This window comes from Hypanus sabinus, chromosome 4 (genome assembly GCF_030144855.1).
Source record: "Hypanus sabinus isolate sHypSab1 chromosome 4, sHypSab1.hap1, whole genome shotgun sequence".
In the NCBI taxonomy this organism is placed as follows: domain Eukaryota; kingdom Metazoa; phylum Chordata; class Chondrichthyes; order Myliobatiformes; family Dasyatidae; genus Hypanus; species Hypanus sabinus.
In genome coordinates this window covers 148,076,221-148,094,796 of record NC_082709.1, presented here as the reverse complement: position 1 = coordinate 148,094,796, position 18,576 = coordinate 148,076,221, and the positions used below count along the sequence as shown (strand labels likewise).

Below are 18,576 nucleotides of genomic sequence, written 5' to 3'. Positions count from 1 at the left end.
CTATGCTTCTGAGATCCTCAGTGGGTTTGACAAGGCAGATGCTGAGATGTTTCCACCAGTAGGAAAGGTATGAACAAGGGCATGGAGCTACAGAGTAAAGGATCAATCATTTAAAACTGAACTGCTATTCCCTTAGTCCTATGTTATTGTGTGTTTGTGATCTACATTTTCCAGCATTTTCTGTTTTTGTTTCAGATCACCAGTATCCATAGGGTTGGTTTTTAACCAATAAAATTAACCTGCAGTGGTACTCCTGTGAATTTTGGATGATTTTAGAGCAGGGCCAATATCAAATGTTTTTAGCAGCACAGCAACAGACTTTTGCAATGCTAGATCAGTATTACATTAACTCCAAAATCTGCATAGCCAGAGTGTTGTACAGATTTAAGCAAATCAGTTCGTCTACTAATTTGGCTTAGATAGACCCAGGTCATTATACACTCCTTTCAAGTCTTGAGACACCAAACATGTCCCCCTTAGGTATGAGCATAGAGTCTTTAATGAAAAAAAATAGCTTAATATGCTTATGTTACAAATCATGTAGTTACAACATAGTGTTACAACTATGCTACAAATAATGCTTTGGGACTCCAAGAAACTCTGATCATGTCTTAAAAGAAATTGTAAGACTATAAACTTACCAAGCAAAAACAATTTCAATGTGTGGTCATACAGTCTGTTTCCCTGACGATCAAACATTTCGTAGCTGTATGTTTGTTCATCAATTTTTGTTGTGGTGATAAATTTCAGGGTGCCATTTGGGAAGGCTTCTACCCTTCCCTGAAAATTTCCGTACACCTTGGAGCCGCCTTTGTACCGTGCAATATGCAAGCGTCCTATCGTCCATTGGATCTCAGCTGCGTTGAGCGAAGTTAGATCTCGAGATTTTAACAATGCTGATTTCCCAAGTTCGCTGTAAACAGTCTCCACATTTTCGTTACTTGCTGTAGGAAATCCTCCTGCGGGTTTTGTTTTTTTTAAAAAAAAAGAACAAATGTTTTGAGTGTATTTCATAAACCAGATCTCTGAAATATACATAAGTAAGATTTTGATGAACTGTTATATAAAGAGCAGTTCCACTCTGCGGGATGAATTGCCGATCCGCTGTGATAATGTCGCTAATATTCAAGCCTGGCACAACCTTTCACACTGCTTTTAGTTTTCGGCATTATTTGAGAAAGGTTTACTTTACTTCCCTCAGAGAATGTATCATAATTCATAACGAAAAATATAATGACTTTTTTTCAAACTAGAAACGAGATGTCTGCAAGACCAAAGAGTATTATAAATAGACATTTTCTAATTATTCACGCTGACAAGTACAAATTTTTTTGTAGAGCTTATTCATACGTGCAAGTGTTCAAACTCGGTATTTTATGTAAATAGTGTACAGCGTTTGATACCGTAAACGGTTAAATCCTAACTAACAACTATACAACCGATGTTTCAGTACATTCAATTACAAGTGTACAGTCAGAAAACCGCGTTGAATTATCCTTCTTTCCCAAGTGCTTTTACAATGATTATCTGGCTAAATTTTTATATTTGGTATTAAACAGTCAACATCGGAACAGCAGCCTCCCATAAGGGAAGGAAAGCAAAGGATTGCAACGTTACGGGCTGTACAGATTTCACTCGTTTTATATCATTGTAAAAATTAAATTTATTCCGTACAATTAAGGCACAACAATTAATCGCAATTGTCTACCCTTACCTGACGCAACTAGTAGAAAAAAAAGGTTCAGCTGTCTTGAATACTTTTGATACCAAATCATATTGACTGATCTGTGATTGCTTATTCAGAATTGAGAGCAAATGTATTAGAGATTGTAGCAGCCTAACGAAAACATCTCGGTTCTGGGCGAAATAGAAAGAGGAAGGGTTTGAAATGGAACTGTCGCGAAGGGGGTGTTGGCAGGACAAACTCTGAGCAACAGAGGAAACGGCGATAATGATCGGTGAGGTGAGTGACAGCTTTCAACGGAAGATGGAGAATTTCTCCAGGAGGCAGTCCAGAGTGGGAGGAAAGAGTTATGAAGTACTAAGAGATGGAATTTAAACAGAAATACTGGAACTGCTCAGCAGGTCTGAAATCCTCCAGCAGAACGATTCTGAGGAAGTTGTCCCGCGCTCGGAACGTTTCTGCTTTCCACATATATTGCCTAACCTGCTGGTTGCTCCAGCGGGTTCGTTTCCTTTATTTCAGATTCATAGCATCTACAGTTGTTTGATTTTTTAAAAGATCCTATGTGGTGGGGAGTTGAAGGGAACAGAAGAACTGAACGAGGTTTCCCTCCAGCTTCAGTGGGAATAGGGGTATCTCCAGTCATGGGTCAAGGCAGACTCTGTGATCTTGCTCTGCTGTGTGTAGAAAGAGAAGAAACTGAAAAAACTGACTTTGATCACATCATAGACCAATTTCCATCAGTGAAAGCAAGGAAGGTGCAGCTACAATTTCCATGTAGTGGCATATTCTGTTAATTAAAAGATTAACTTGTATTTTTGAGCTGATATTTATGGTAAAGTTATCTAAAAAGATGGGTGCCAGTTGTTTGGACAGGGGCGCAATTTCAGTGCTTGCCGTAGGTGTTATTTTCCGTAGATACGCCCTGATCTCCACACACCCACCTTTCCCTAAATCCTTTCACATTAGGCCACTGAATTGTGAAATGATAAGAAGAAAATGTCAGTATTTTGAGTTTCAAAAAAGCCTCTACCTTGGGGTGGACTGAGTGTGGAAGCGCCACGACCTCGGGTTGTCGGTAGAATAATCCTGCGGGCTGAGTTTTTTTTCTGTTGTTTTTTTTTCTCTCTGTCTACATTTTAGTAATTATAATTATCTGTATTGTTGCACTTCAGGTGGGTTTTTTTGTGTTACTGTTTGGTCTTTTCTCGTTTACATTTGACTGCGAATGAGGAAAGGGGCTCTGAAGCGTGACGTACTTTCCCTGGCTCAAGTGGTCCACCATGATCTAACCTTGAGATTGGGTCTCCCCTCTGTCGTGCCATCTCCAGATATTAAAAAATTACTCGCGGAGCCGGTCTATAAATGACCGAGGGCCCGGTTCCTTGTCGCCCCCGATCAATAAAGAGGGCACATGTACCCTAGAGGTCGTAGAATTAGGAGATAACTTCGCGACCGTCACAGACTCTCCCTTTGCTGAACGGTTCTTGGACTTGCCCGACCTATCCAAACAAGTATGTCGACAGTGCCCCCCGTCTCTCCCCCTCCACCCTGGCCCCCGTCCAGTGGAGCAGGGTGAGGAACGGACTTTAGATTCGCTCCAGAACAGCAAGGTGCCACAGTTGGTGGACATGAAGGAACGTTCCTCGAGCTGGCCGCGTCGGTCCAAACCCTTTGGAGATCCACGGAGCCGGGCAATCAAAAATATCCACGACTGGGCCAGAAGGTATCGAAAGGTCGCCTAACCTGCCCAATCCCTGAGGGCTTCGATGGGGATCCCAAGTCTTGCCGTGGGTTCCTAATACAGTACTCTCTGCTCTTCGAGTTGCTACCTTTCAAAGTTTCCCACTGAGGCTGGCAGACTTGTCCCTGTGTCGCAGAGCCTGACCCACTCCATCAAGTTCCAGACACAGTCACTCAGTTTTTGAAGATGCTGTAGATTGGGTTACAACTGTGCCATATTCTTTCCGCTTCTTGATAACGGACTTGGCTTACTCCAAGTAATATTCAATGACTTGGAAATTTTCTTGTATCCATCTCCTGACTGGTGTTTCTCAATAACCTTTTCTGGGTTACTTGGGAGTGTTTTTTTTCTTCATGGTGTAGCTTTTGCCAAGATGTTGACTCATCAGCAGTTATGGTTGTATTCCAGTTATGGGTGTATTTTTACTACAATCAATTGAAACACTTTGATCTCCATTTAACTAATTATGTGACTTCTAAAACCAATTAGCTGTGCCAGTGCTGATTTGGTGTGTCATACTAAAGGGGGTGAAGACTTATGCAATCAATTATTTTGGGTTTGTATGTGTAATTAATTTAATTAACTTTGTAGAGATCTGCTTTCACTTTGACATGAAAGTATTTTTCTGTTGATCAGTGCCAAAAGAGCCAAATTAGATCCAATGTGTTTCAATGTTATAAACATGAAAACTTCCAAGGGGGTGAATACTTTTTATAGGCACTGTAAATAAAATTCCTAATACTGATCCCTACGGCATACCACTAGTCACTAGGCTCCATATGAGAGGGAACTGATTCAATAAGACAGCATCACTCATCCACCTTTTAGGATGCCTCTTCAAACAACTCTAAATGGTTCTTTGAGTATGACTTCTCATGCACAAAACCATACAGACTCCTCCTAATCAAAGTCTAACTATCCAAATGTTGGTCAAGTCCGGCCCTCAGAATTCTGCTCCCCCCCCACCCCCCACCACCCTCAGTAACTTTACCGTTAAGCTGACTGGCCTGGTGTTTCCTAGCTTTGTCCTTGCTATCATTTTTTTTGTAATTTATTTTTTAATTGAAGTTCATCATCAAACAAACATTTCCATAAGATGTATTTCAGGCATTGTACATATATATCATATATATCACAAATCTCCACAGAGTATTTATCTGAGGTATAAACTTATAGAAAAGAGTGGAGAGAAAAAACAAGCAAAAGGAAAGAACTACGTACAGGTAGGGAGTGATCATTTTTTTTAACAACAGATTCATTGATTTGTGAGAATAAAATCAGGCCTATGAGGCATTATGTAGTTAAACCATTTTTCCCAGTATGAATCAAATTGTTCCAGCTTATGATTAACAGATGTTGTTATCTTCTCCATTTTGTAAATGTCCATTGTAATTTCCATCCATGTATTTAAAGTTGGGCTCTCCTGTGATAACCATTTCCTAGTAAGAGTCTTTTTACCAGCCACCAACAGTATATTCATTAAATATTGATCTCTTTTCAACCATTCTTGAGGTATATATCCAAAATATATGGTCTTACTCTCTAAGGGTATTTCATAATTAAAGATGTCTTGTAGGGCATTGTGTATCCCCCTCCAATAGTTTTTGATAACAGGGCAGTCCCAAAAAATATGATAATGATTTGCATTTTGATTTCCACAATTTCTCCAGCAAACAGGGAGGTTACTATCATAAAGTGATTCATTTTTAAAGAACAGAACAACATTGGACACCTTCCACTCTTTCACCAGTGGCTAATGATGAAGCAAATATCTCCATAAGACCCTCTTCAATTTTCTTTCTAGCAACCTACAAAGTCAAAGAATGTTCCTGGGAATTTCCCTCTTAAGTGTAATCTTCATCTTATGGTCATCAAGAGATTCACTCCTCCCTGACCTCCAAACCCAATGTGTGTTTCCTACTTTATATCAACCGAAATATGTGTTATCTGCCAAAGTTCCCTAAATGCACCAGGTTTACCCTTCACACTTCCTGCTGTACATTTGTTATCACACACTTAAAAGCATCCCACTTTCCATTCACGCTTTTCCTTTCAAATAAGCTCACCTGATTCAATTCTTTGAGTTAGTGGAAGAACTTAAGGGAATGGTAATTAGTATCCATGAACTTAAGCCTGTAGACTTTGGAGGGAAGCTGGAAGATCATTTCAAAACTATGATGAACATCTAGATGGATTTTTATAGGCTTGTTCTGAATAAGGATGCAATGAAAGTTCATGAGTAAAAGTTATTTATTTGGACTTATTGCTGTGGGTGAAAGGATGATACTGATGCAGCCAAAGTTAACCCATGCATACTGTTCGGGTCAAATTTGACCCGTTTTGATATTTGACAGCAGGAAAAAGCGCCCTAAATGCCATTTTTTTAGCAGAAATTTGATGACGTTCCCTAAAGTGACCCAAAATGCACAAAAATGAAAACATTTAAAAATTTTGTATTTTTGTACAGGTGCTACAAATTTTTGTACATTGAGCCTGTTCCAGGTCAGCTTTGACCCGTATCTATTGATGCCCGCAGCTGCGAAACAGATGCCAGGACTGCCATTCTTTTTAGCCGAAATTTGATGACGTTTCCTAAAGTGATAATATTTTTGTACAGGTGCTACAAATGTTTGTGCATTGAGGCCGTTCAGGGTCAAATGATCTCCTATGACAGAGGTCATAGGTGCCTTGACACTGTCGCGAGATCTGCACCTGCCAGCACAAGCGCCCAGCTAACCAACAGATCAAAAGAGGGGTTGTGGTGGGGGGGGGGGGGGGTTCATAAGACTGTACAGGGACCTGAGCTGCCATTTCAGTGACTGAGGTTATGACAGAAGGACCTAGTGTCCACCTGGTCATTGATCTGGTCTTCCAAGATGAGCAAGCAGACAGTGATTTGGAGGAAGAAGTGTCAGAGCAATAGGACAACATGGAGGAAGACTCTGATTACGATGACTCTGAGAGAGAGGGACAGGCAGCAAGGGAGACATTTATGTCCAAGGATAACACAATCAGTTGGTCCTCACTTCCAGGTCAGGTTGCAGGCAGGGTGGCAGCGGAAAATGTCACTCGAATGTCTCCAGGACCCACAAGACTGGCTACTTCCCATGCACCTGATATTTTATCAACTCCCCAGCTCTTCCTCCCTCCAGCCATTGAAAAAATTGTCATTGAAATGACAAACATGGAGGGGATTCAACGGTACGATCAAAAATGGATGTGATGGGCCTACGTGCCTACGTGGGGCTTCTAATACTGCCTGGTGTGTATAGGTCCCGAGGGGAGGCTGCTTCTAGTCTTTGGAATGCTGAGATGGAAAAACCAATTTTTTGTGCCACCATGTACCTGGAAATGTTCCGTAACATATCGGCGGTGCTCAGATTTGACAACTGTGAGACAGGACCTGAGTACCGTGTCACTGACAAACTGGCAGCAATCAGGGATGTCTGGGACAAGTAGGTGGAACGGCCGCCTCTCGTGTACAGCCCTGGTCCTGAGGTCACAGTGGATGAAAGGCTGGTTCCATTTAGAGGTAATAAATGCCTGCCCTTTTATTGTTGGACTAGCTAATCACTACTTCAATATACACATGCTATTGGTTGTGATATCAAATGATTTTTGCAGGTCGCTGTCCTTTCCGCCAGTACATGCCTAGCAAGCCAGGAAAATATGGAATAAAGTTATGGGCAGCCTGTGATGCACGTTTCAGTTCTGCTTGGAATATGCAAGTATATACTGGGAAGCCAGCTGGGGAGCCCCAGAGAGAAAACAAGGCATGCACATTGTGTTGGAGATGACAGAGGGGCTACGAGGACACAATGTGACCTGTGACAACTTCTTCACATCTCATATCTTGGTCAGGTGCTCCTGAAGAAGAAAATCACAATGGTGGGCACTGTGAGGCGGAACCGGCCTGAGCTGCCACCTGCTCTGACGGCAGCAAGGGGGAGAGACGTCTTGTCTTCTGTTTGCTTTCACCCGTGACACCACAGTTGTCTTGTAAGTGCAAAAGAAGAACAAGAATCTCATCCTTATGAGCACATTACATAAGGTTGCAGAGGTCAGTGCTCAGGAGGAGAGAAAACCAGCCATCATCCTTGACTACAGTGCCAACAGAGGAGGAGTGGACAACCTCGACAAAGTAACAGGCACATACAGCTGCAAGAGGAGAACAGACCGCTGTCCTCTCACCATATCCCATAACATCATTGACTAACGACCTACAATGCCTTTGTCAAATGGAGTGAGCTGAACCCTACCTGGAGGGCGAGCAAGAGGATCCGCAGGAGGTTCTTTTTGGAGGAGCTTGGAAAGGCCCTTGTGACTCCTTTTATGCAAAGGCGACACCACCTTCCCCGCACAGCAGCTCTGGTAAGGGCAGAGCAGCGATCTGAACCTGGCCCTGATCAACAAGTCCCACAAGAAGCCAACAGAAGGGGACAGACGAGAAGGAGATGCAACTTGTGCTCTGCAAAAAAGGGCTGCAATGCAGGGACAACTTGCTGCAAATGTGGGAAACACATATGCAAGGGCCACACACGCAGGGTTTCCAACCACCGCTCTGAATGCGAAGACCAGTTTGCAAATAGCAACTTTTTTGTTCTGTTTGTTGGTTAAATGTTAATTAATGTTGAAATAATAGTTATAATAAGATAGTGGTTATGAGGATTTTTTTATGATATAACAATGAGGACAGTGTTGGATGGTTGTAATGGTTATAAATGGTTATTTAATAAACAGTTCCAGAATGTTCTTGTCATTTTCAGTTTCAATAAAAAATATTTGCATCATTATGGCTGTTATGTTTTCATGTCTTAGGTAAAATAGGACATGATATTGTGTAATAGTAACACACACAAAATGCTGGTGGAACACAGCAGGCCAGGCAGCATCTATAGGGAGAAGCACTGTCGACGTTTCGGGCCAAGACCCTTCATCACGAGTGGTGAAAACCTAAAAAATACTCTCCCTGCTCTCTGAAACTTTAATTAAGGATTAATCACCCATTTATTAATGTCAGATAGGCTATTTATACATTCTAAATAGATCTGTGGTTCAAAATTTGGTATAGAGACTTGTTATGAGGGGATTCTTGGGCTGGGTCAGAACTGACCCAGACCATACTGTGAAGGTACAGAATATGATCAGTATGTAAGGGTTAACACAGTCTTGGAGATGCCTGTCATATGAAATGGTGAAGACATTCGCAGGCACAGAATTTCTTGGAAAATCCCAAGAAGGAGCACTGAGAAAGGCTTAACATCCCAAACATTATAATCCTAAGAGATCATTTTTCAATGCAATGCATCCAGAATGGCATGGGGCTTTATGGAAAACCAGCTGACTTTATATCAAGAGCATTCACAGAAGTAGATATGAAAAGAGCATCAATGAAAAAAGAATGTTTAGCATGTTGCCTATGATAAGCTTGAAATACGTACCTATGGAAAGAATTGTTGTCAGGCAATGAAACAATCCACTCATGAAACTTAGGGAATGATACCTCGATTGTAATTTTATTATGTGCAAATAATCTAAGGAGAAAGGAAAAAGATAGTATTGAAGAATACACTGAGCAGATTACCTGTTAGAAATACCGGTAAGAGATTTTTCACGAGCTGAACAAACTGATCATTTGTATATGGACATTAGGAACAAATTCTTGTGGTGGCAGTTATGCAAGTCTAGATAAACTGTGAGCTAATATTCAGCAAACTGGGGCCAGAAGTGAAATTGAAAGTGAGCTGTTGTAATTTCCTTGTTTAATGAACTAGTACTTCAACATAACATTGTATTAATGCATTGGAAAAGCATTGCTGCTGATCTAAAATACAAGGCCAGACTCTACTTGTGCGTGATTCTTTTTTTTCTGTCATTTTATAAGCTCGAATTACTTCAGCTGTTGCTTCAGTGTTTTGGAATACCAGCTACCCTATTTACTTGATAATACTACATAATAATAAGGAATAAGACTTGGAGTTCTTCACAAATGACATTGTCAGTTTTATATACACAATCAAAAAGTTAATCTGAGCCTGCTGTCAAACCTGGGTACTTCCCTTCGGAGGCAAAGTGGACATGGTTCTCAACTCAAAACTGAAGTAAACTATCTGGAGGGAGGACCTTCAACCAAGCTGCATCTGATTTCAGCTAACCAGGAATATTTGATTTCCTCCGGAGCAGCATGCAAAGAGTTACCACTTTCTGCTGCTGTCTTGCAGGAATTACTAAAAGTACTAATCAACAAGCTCCAAGACAGGGGCCTCTGTACCTCCCTCTGCAAATGGATCCTTGACTCGCTCATCGGGAGACCACAGCCAGTGCGGATGGAAGCAACATGTCTGTCGCTGACTATCAACACCAGCACACATTAAGGATGTGTGCTTAGCTGACTGCTCTACACTCATGATTGTGTAGCTCAAACCACAGCTCAAATGCTATCTATTTTCCAATGACAACTATTGTTGGCAGAATTACAGATGGTGACGAAGCATAGAGGAATGAGATACAACGGCAAACAGAAGTTTGGGCCCCCCGGTCAAAATTTCTGTTACTGTGAATAGCTAAACGAGTAAAAGATGACCTGATTTCCAAATGGCATAAAGTTAAAGATGACACATTTCTTTACAATTTTAATCAAGATTACTTTTTTACTTCCATCTTTTACAGTTTCAAAATAACAAAAAAGGAAAAGGGCCCAAAGCAAAAGTTTGGGCACCCTGAATGGTCAGTACTTAGTAACACCCCCTTTGGCAAGTATCACAGCTTGTAAACGCTTTCTGTAGCTAGCAAAGAGTCTTTCAATTCTTGTTTGGAAGATTTTCACCCATTCTTCCTTGCAAAAGGCTTCTAGTTCTGAGAGATTCTTCTGCCATCTTGCATGCACTGCTGTTTTGAGGTCTATCCACAGATTTTCGATGATGTTTAGGTTGGGGGACTGTGAGGGCCATGGCAAAACCTTCAGTTGCGCCTCTTGAGGTAATCCATTGTAGATTTTGAGGTGTGTTGAGGATCATTATCCTGTTGTAGAAGCCATCCTCTTTTCATTTTCAGCTTTTTTTTTAACAGATGGTGTGATGTTTGCTTCCGGAATTTGCTGGTATTTAATTGAATTCATTTTTCTCTCTACCAGTGAAATGTTCCCTGTTCCATTGGCTGCAAGACAAGCCCAAAGCATGATCGATCCACCCCTGTGCTAAACAGTTGAAGAGATGTTCTTCCCAAGAAATTCTGCACCCTTTGCTCATTGCAACTGAAAAGTTCTATTTTAACTTCATCAGTCCACAGGACTTGTTTCCAAAATGCATCAGGCTTGTTTAGATGTTCCTTTGCAACCTTCTGATGCTGAATTTTGTGGTGAGGATGCAGGAAAGGTTTTCTTCTGATGACTCTTCCATGAATGTCATATTTGTGCAGATGTCACTGCACAGTAGAACAGTGCACCACCACCCCAGAGTCTGCTAAATCTTCCTGAACGTCCTTTGCAGTCAAACAGGGGTTTCGATTTGTCTTTCTAGCAATCCTACGAGCAGTTCTCTTAGTAAGTTTTCTTGGTCTTCCAGACCTCAACCTGACCTCCACCGTTCCTGTTAACTGCCATTTCTTACTTACATTATCAACTGAGGAAACAGCTACCTGAAAACGCTTTGCTATCTTCTTAAAGCCTTCTCCTGCTTTGTGGGCACCATTTATTTTAATTTTCAGAGTGCTAGGCAGCTGCTTAGAGGAGCCCATGGCTGCTGATTGTTGGGACAAGGTTTGAGGAATCAGCTTACAAAGCTTTGAAATTTGCATCATCTGGCCTTTTCTGACGATGACTGTGATCAACCATAGCCCTGAGACCTTGGCAAAAGTTATCTGAGAGCTCAAATCTCTTGGTGTGCCCGAATTTTTACATGGTGCTCCTTTCCTTTTTTTCACTGTAAAATTGTACAAAACAAAAATAATACATTAATCTTGCTTAAAATGTTGAAAAGAAAGTTTCATCTTTAACTTTATGACTTTTGGAGATCAGTTCATCTTCTACTCACTTAACTATTCACAGTAACAGAAGTTTTGACCAGGGGTGCCCAAACTTTTGCATGCCGCTGTAGAGCAGAAAATTGAGTGGTGACACAACAACAACCTTGCACTCAGTGAGTGATTGCGTACTTCAGGAAGGGCAAATCACGGGAACAGCAATGGAAAGGGTGAGTAGTTTCAAGTTCCTAGGTAGCAACATGAAGATTATACTGGGCCCAACATATTGATGCAATTACAAAGTAAATAGTGGTTATACATTTTTAGTAGTTTATTCCCCCCCCCTTCTATTCTCTACATTTGCCTCTTGCCTCTCCTGCTCACCTACCTATCACTTTCCCTCGTGTCCCTCTTTTTTCCCATCTTCCATGGTCTGCTCTCCTCTCCTGTCAGATTCCTTTTCCATCCCTTTACCGTTCCCACTCACCTGACTTCACCTATCACCTTCTAGCTTTCTTTCCTTACTGCCCCCACCCCCAGCTTTTTATTCTGGCATCTCCTCCCCTTCCTTTCAAGTCCTGACGAAGCGTCATGGCCTGAAAATTTGACTGTTTATTCATTTCAGTAGATGTTGCCTGACCTGCATTTTGTGCTCGTGAGCTTTTAGATGATCTGTTTCTTGAATTTTTTGACCTAAGTTTACGAAGTCACTCTTCCCCTTACTAAACTCGCAGACTTTTTTTTAAGCACAGTAGAATATTGGTCAATATTTGACATTCAGGAGTTAAACTGAAAGTACTGCTTAAAACTGCATTCACTAATCACAGTGCATTGGCCTTCATCAACCGTGGGATTGAGTTTAGGAGCTGAGAGGGAATGTTGCAGCTATATAGGACCCTGGTCAGACCCCACTTGGAGTACTGTGCTCAGTTCTGGTCGCCTCACTACAGGAAGGATGTGGAAACCATAGAAAGGGTGCAGAGGAGATTTACAAGGGTGTTGCCTGGATTGAGAAGCATGCCTTATGAGAACAGCTTGAGTGAACACAGCCTTTTCTCCTTGGAGCGACGGAGGATGAGAGGTGACCTGATAGAGGTGTACAAGGTAATGAGAGGCATTGATCATGTGGATAGTCGGAGGCTTTTTCCCAAGGCTGAAAAGGCTAGCACGAGAAGGCACAGTTTTAAGGTGATTGGAAGTAGGTACAGAGGAGATGTCAGGGCTGTGTTTTTATGCAGAGAATGGTGAGTGTGTGGGATGGGCTGCTGGTGGTAGTGGTGGAGGTGGAAATGATAAGGTCTTTTAAGAGACTCCTGGATAGGTACATGGGGCTTAGAAAAATAGAGGGCTATGGGTAAGCCTATGTAGTTCTAAGGTAAGAACATGTTCAGCACAGAAAGGCCTATATTGTACTAATAAAAACACAATATGCTGGCAGAACTCAGCAGGCCAGACAGCATCTATGGGAGGAAGTAGTGATGACGTTTCAGGCCGAAACCCTTCATCAGGAGTGAAGTAACATGGGATGGTCGAGGGGAGATAAAATGTGGGGGGAGGGATGAAGTAGAGAACTGGGAAGTGATAGGCTGGAGGGAAATGGGCTAAGGGGAAGGTGGAGAATTATGGGAAATAAAGGAGAAAGAAAGGTAGGGCTGGGGGGAGATTATAGTGCGGGGAAAAGAGAGAGAGAAAGAGAACAAGACTAAAATAATAGGTAGGGATGGGGTAAGGGGGGGGCAGGGGTATCAACGGAGGTCTGTGAGTTGGATGTTCATGCCGGCAGGTAGGAGGCTACCCAGGTGGGAGATAAGGTATTGCTCCATCGACCTGCGTGTGGCCTCATCTTGGTGGTAGAGGAGGCCGTGGACAGACATGTCGGAGTGGGAGTGGTCTGTGGAATTGAAGTGTGTGGCCACAGGGAGATCCCGCCACTGCTGGAGGACCGAGCACCGGTGTTCAGTGAAACGGTCTCCCAGTCTGCGGCGGGTCTCCCCAATGTATAAATGGCTACATCAGGAGCACCGGATACAGTATATCACCCCAGTTGACTCGCAGGTGAAGTGGTGCCTCACCTGAAAGGACTGTCTGGGGCCTGGGATGGTGGTGAGGGAAGAAGTGTGGGGGCAGGTGTAGCACTTCTTCCGTTTGCAGGGATGAGTGCCCGGAGGGAGGTCCGTGGGGAGGGATGGGGGGATGAATGGACAAGGGAGTTGTGTAGGGAGCGATCCTCCTCCCACTCTGTCTCCTGCAAAAATGCTATCCCTTTCTCTCAATTCCTCCACCGCATCTGCTCTCAGGATGAGGCCTTTCATTCCAGGACAAAGGAAATGTCTTCCTTTTTTAAAGAAAGCAGCTTCACTTCATTCACTATCAACTCTGCCCTCCATCGCGTCTCCCATATTTCACGCACCTCTGCCCTTACCCCATCCCCCGCCAGCCCACCAGGGATAGAGTCCCCCTGGTCCTCACCTATCACCCTACCAGCCTACAGATCCAACAATAATCCTCCCTAACTTCCGCCACCTCCTACGAGATCCCACCACCAGACACATCTTCCCCTCCCCCCCACTCTCGGCTTTCCACAGGGATCGCTCCCTACGTGACTCCCTTGTGCATTCATCCCCCCATCCCTCCCCACGGACCTCCCTCTGAGCGCTCATCCCTGCAAACGGAAGAAGTGCTACACCTGCCCCCACACATCTTCCCTCACCACCATCCCAGGCCCCAGACAGTCCTTTCAGGTGAGGCACCACTTCACCTGCGAGTCAACTGGGGTGATATACTGTATCCGGTGCTCCCGATGTAGCCATTTATACATTGGGGAGACCCACCGCAGACTGGGAGACCGTTTCACTGAACACCGGTGCTCGGTCCTCCAGCAGTGGCGGGATCTCCCTGTGGCCACACACTTCAATTCCACAGACCACTCCCACTCCGACATGTCTGTCCATGGCCTCCTCTACCACCAAGATGAGGCCACACGCAGGTCGATGGAGCAATACCTTATCTCCCGCCTAGGTAGCCTCCTACCTGCCGGCATGAACATCCAACTCACAGACCTCCGTTGATACCCCTGCCCCCCCCTTACCCCATCCCTATCTATAATTTTAGTCTGGTTCTCTTTTTCTCTCTTTTCCCCCGCACTATAATCTCCCCCCAGCCCTACCTTTCTTTCTCCTTTATTTCCCATAATTCTCCACGTTCCCCCTAGCCCATTTTCCTCCAGCCTATCACTTCCCAGCTCTCTACTTCATCCCTCCCCCCACTTCTTATCCCCCCTCGACCATCCCATGTTACTTCACTCCTGATGAAGGGTTTCGGCCCAAAACGTCGTCACTACCTCCTCCCATAGATGCTGTCTGGCCTGCTGAGTTCTGCCAGCATTTTGTGTTTTTAATTTCCAGCATCTGCAGATTCACTCGTGTTGTCTATATTGTGCTGTAGGTTTTCTATGTTTCTATGTTTTCTCTACAGCGTACAGGTTTAGATTAGTTAGGCAAGAATATATTATCATCTGGTGCATTGTTCCTCTCTATCATTCCTTGCCACTATTACATTTACCTTTGCAGAGGGCTCCTTCCAGTGGTATTTTACTATAACTACTCTAAAACATAAAGTAATCTGCTGGTTTACATTTCCTAAATTAAAGCACAGCAACTTGAGTTTTTATGCATATAGTACCTCTTCAAAGCAGCCAAACAACTGAACTATACTAATTGTCATTGTAATTGGTTTATTATTGCCACATTCACTGAGACGGTGACTTTTTTATTTTGCATGCTATTCATACAGATTATGTACCCGCTGATCCAGTTTACCACATTATCTTTCAGTTGCAATCCGGATGAAAATGCACTAAACTGTATCAGAAAGTTTGTAGATGACACCAAGATTGAGGCTGTAGTGGACAGTGAAGAAGGTTATCAAAGCTTGCAGCAGGATCTGCACCAGCTGGGGGGAAAAAAGGCTGGAAAATGGCAGATAGAATTTAGCACAGACAAGTATGAAGTGTTTCACTTTGGGAGGACCAACCAGGGTAGGACTTGCCTGGTGAGAGGTAAGGCATTGGGGAGTGCAGTACAATAGAGGGATGTGGGAATACAGATCAATAATTCATGGAACGTGTTGTTGTTTCAAGGTAGATATCCTAAAGAAGCTTTTGGTACCTTGGCCTTCATAAAATGAAGTGCTGTGTACAGGAGTTTGGAACATTATGTTGAATTTGTATAAGACCTTGGTAAGGCCACATTGTGTGCAATTTTGGTCACATACTACAGGAAAGACGTCAATAAGATTGAAAGAGTGCAGAGAAAGATTATAAGGATGCTGTTAGGTCTTGAGGACCTGAGTTATAGGGTAAGGCTGAATAGGTAAGGACTTTATTCCCTTAGAATTTAGAAGAATGAGGGAGATCTGATGGTGTACAAAATTGAGGGTAAATGTGAGGCTTTTTCCCCCGAGGTTGGGTGAGACTAGAGGGCAGGGGTGAAATCTTTACGGGGAACTTCACTCAGGATGGTGAGAATGTGGACTGGGCTGCTTTCAGGGTGGTGAATGTGGATTTGATTTCAATATTTAAAAGAAATTTGGATAGATAGATGATGGGAGTGGTATGGAGAGCTTTGGTCTGGGAGCAGGTTGGTGGGGCTAGGCAGTTTAATTGTCGAGCATAGACTAGACGGCCTGAAGGGCCTGTTTCTGTCCCAAAGCATTCTATGACTATTATTCCAAACACAATTTAATAGAGGGAAAAGCATTAACAAAATACAGATGTTGTGTTAAAGATACAGTTAAAGAAAGTACAGTGCAGTGCAAGGGCCATGACAAGGTAAATTGAAAGATCATGTTTGTCATACAAGAGGTTCATTCAAGATTCTTATTACAGAAGGATAGAAGCTGTCCATAACCCTGGAGGTCCGTACTTTCAAGCTTGGTGAAAATTAGGATGGCTGACCAAACATAATGTCAAAGGACAGATTTTAAACAGCTTCGGCTAAGAGGTAGAAAGGAACTTAAAAGATGTGCAAGTGTCTCAAGCATTAGCAACTGAAACCAAAGCATGGATTGACTAACATCAGAGGCTTGATTGGAGGTGCACAGTTTTGGAAGAGTTAACAGGAATGGTGAAGGAAGAGAATGTTTTTAAAGAGTGGGGCTAATTTATCAAACAATAGAAGGGATTGGTTAGCAGAGGGATGATATTAACAGAACTTGGGGCAAGAAGGTACAGTAGCAGTGTTGCTAACTGTTTTCATGTTTAGTCGCCAAGTCTTCACAGCAAACGAGCAGAGGCACACAGCCTTACAGAATAATTAAAGGCAGAGAAGCAAACACTAATATTATTAATGGCAGATATTTCTTCATTATTAATTACTGTGACATACTCAGAAGCAAGTTTTAAAGACACTTCCAACATCAAGACTGCAAACGTCTATACTTCATTCACAAAGAATCACTTTGTCCACAAACATTAGGGGCGCACAGCACCAGTTCATGCAACTGCCCACAGCGCTTGGAAATTGTGTTTGGTCCTGATCTGTGTGGAGATTGAATGATCTCCCTGTAACTTTGCTCCAGTTTCCTCCTACATCTCAAAGAATTGCTGCTAAATTAATTATCTACTGTACATGACCCCTAGATGTAGATTAAAAATGAAAGGAGTTGATGAGTGCGTGAGAGAGAGAATAAATTGCAGATTATAGAAAAGTAAGGAGGCGGAATGGGACTGTTGCGACTGCTTTGATGGAGCTACCTTAGACCAATGGGGCACATGGCTTCCTTCCACGTCACTTCTGATTTAAGTAATAAAAGTAAACCTTATTAAATCAAATGTTTTTCTCTGCAGCTAATCTCTTCATCTGCTTCTCTGTATGGCAATTCATGAAGCCTGAGGCAAGACCAGATGGGCCCTGATATGGTGACATTTCTTCTCTGACTTCCAGGCTACAGGAACATGAATGATGGTCAATACACATGACACAGCTAACCAATTTGACATGCAGCCAGTGCGTAAAACGACATTTAAAAAATGTGTTCAGCTTAACCCATATGGATCTAATCAACCATTGTTATTAAGTAGATTTGACGTTCTTCAAAATAAAGCAGCAACAATCAAATAACAACTTTTTCATTTACTGATTATTGCAAATTCAGGCCTGAGTTTGAAGTTTTCTCTCGGTCAGGGTAGAAGCAAAGACATGCCCTTGTATATGGCCCTGCTTCAAGGGCTTTGGTGTTCCCATATCAGGCTGTGATGCAGCCGGTCAGCATCGTGCATCTATAAAAGTTTGTCAAAGTTTTAGATGACATGCTGAATCTTTGCAACTGTCAAAGAAAGTTGAGGCGCTGCCTAGCTTTATAATGTCACTTCAGTGCTGGACCAAGAGCAGTTCCCTTGAACTGATAATGCCAAAGAATTTAAAGTTGCTGACCCTCTCCACTTATAATTGCCTGATGAGGGCTGGCTCATGGTCCTCGAGTTTCCTCCTTCTGTAGTCAATAATCAGCTCTTTGGTTTTGCTGACATTGAGTGAGCGATTGCTGTTTTGGCACAAGACCGTCTCTCTCCTACATGCTGATCAGTCACTACCGCTCATTGGGTGAATGACAGTGGTGTCATCTGCAAATTGAAATATGGCATTGGAGCTGTACTTAGCCTCACAGTCATAAGTTTAAAACAAGTAGAGCAGGGGGCTAAGCACACAGCCTTGTGGTGCACCTATGCTGATGGTAATTATGGAGGGGATGATGCACATCCAAACTGACTGGGTCTGCGAGAGAGGAAATTGATGATCCAGTTCCACATAGTGATGTTGGAGCCTAGTTCTCGGAGCTTATTGGTTAATTTTGAGGGGGTGATAGTGTTGAATGCTGAGCTATAGTCAATGAAGAGCATCCTGATGTATACATCTTCACTGTCCTGATGTTCCAGGGCTGAGTGAAGAGCCAATGAAATGGCATCTGCTGTTGACCTGTTGTGACGGTAGGCAAAATGGAGTGGATCGAAGTCTCTCCTCAGGCTGGAGTTGATATATTTCATGAGCAACCTTTCAAAGCCCTTCATCTCAGAGGATGTAAGCACTGCTAATGATAGTTAATGAGGTAGGTTACCACGTTCTGCCTGGGCACCAGTATGACTGAAGCCTGTTTGAAGCAGATGGGTAATTCAGACTGCTGAAGGAAGAGGTTA

The 18,576-nt window shown here is 42.9% G+C and overlaps 1 protein-coding gene and 1 long non-coding RNA gene across 3 annotated transcripts in view; one reads left to right on the top strand and one right to left on the bottom strand.

The window, feature by feature from the left end:
• Positions 1-2,025, bottom strand: part of LOC132393301 (T-cell surface antigen CD2-like) — a 31,649-nt gene extending 29,624 nt beyond the window's left edge. Inside the window, exons 1-2 of one of the 2 annotated variants that reach the window (XM_059968352.1) lie at positions 1,715-2,025; positions 642-959 (exon numbers count right to left, since the gene is read on the bottom strand). In XM_059968352.1, the coding sequence (XP_059824335.1) occupies positions 642-959; positions 1,715-1,775 (379 nt within the window). In that variant the 5' untranslated portion in view covers positions 1,776-2,025. The remainder of the gene's footprint in view (positions 1-641; positions 960-1,714) is intronic. The other variant, XM_059968351.1, reaches the window with a different exon arrangement.
• The window catches only part of LOC132393302 (uncharacterized), a 65,852-nt gene extending 48,368 nt beyond the window's left edge, over positions 1-17,484 (top strand). The window contains exon 3 of the long non-coding RNA XR_009511831.1: positions 17,233-17,484. This is a non-coding gene — a long non-coding RNA (uncharacterized LOC132393302). The remainder of the gene's footprint in view (positions 1-17,232) is intronic.
• The last annotated feature ends 1,092 nt before the right edge of the window (positions 17,485-18,576 follow it).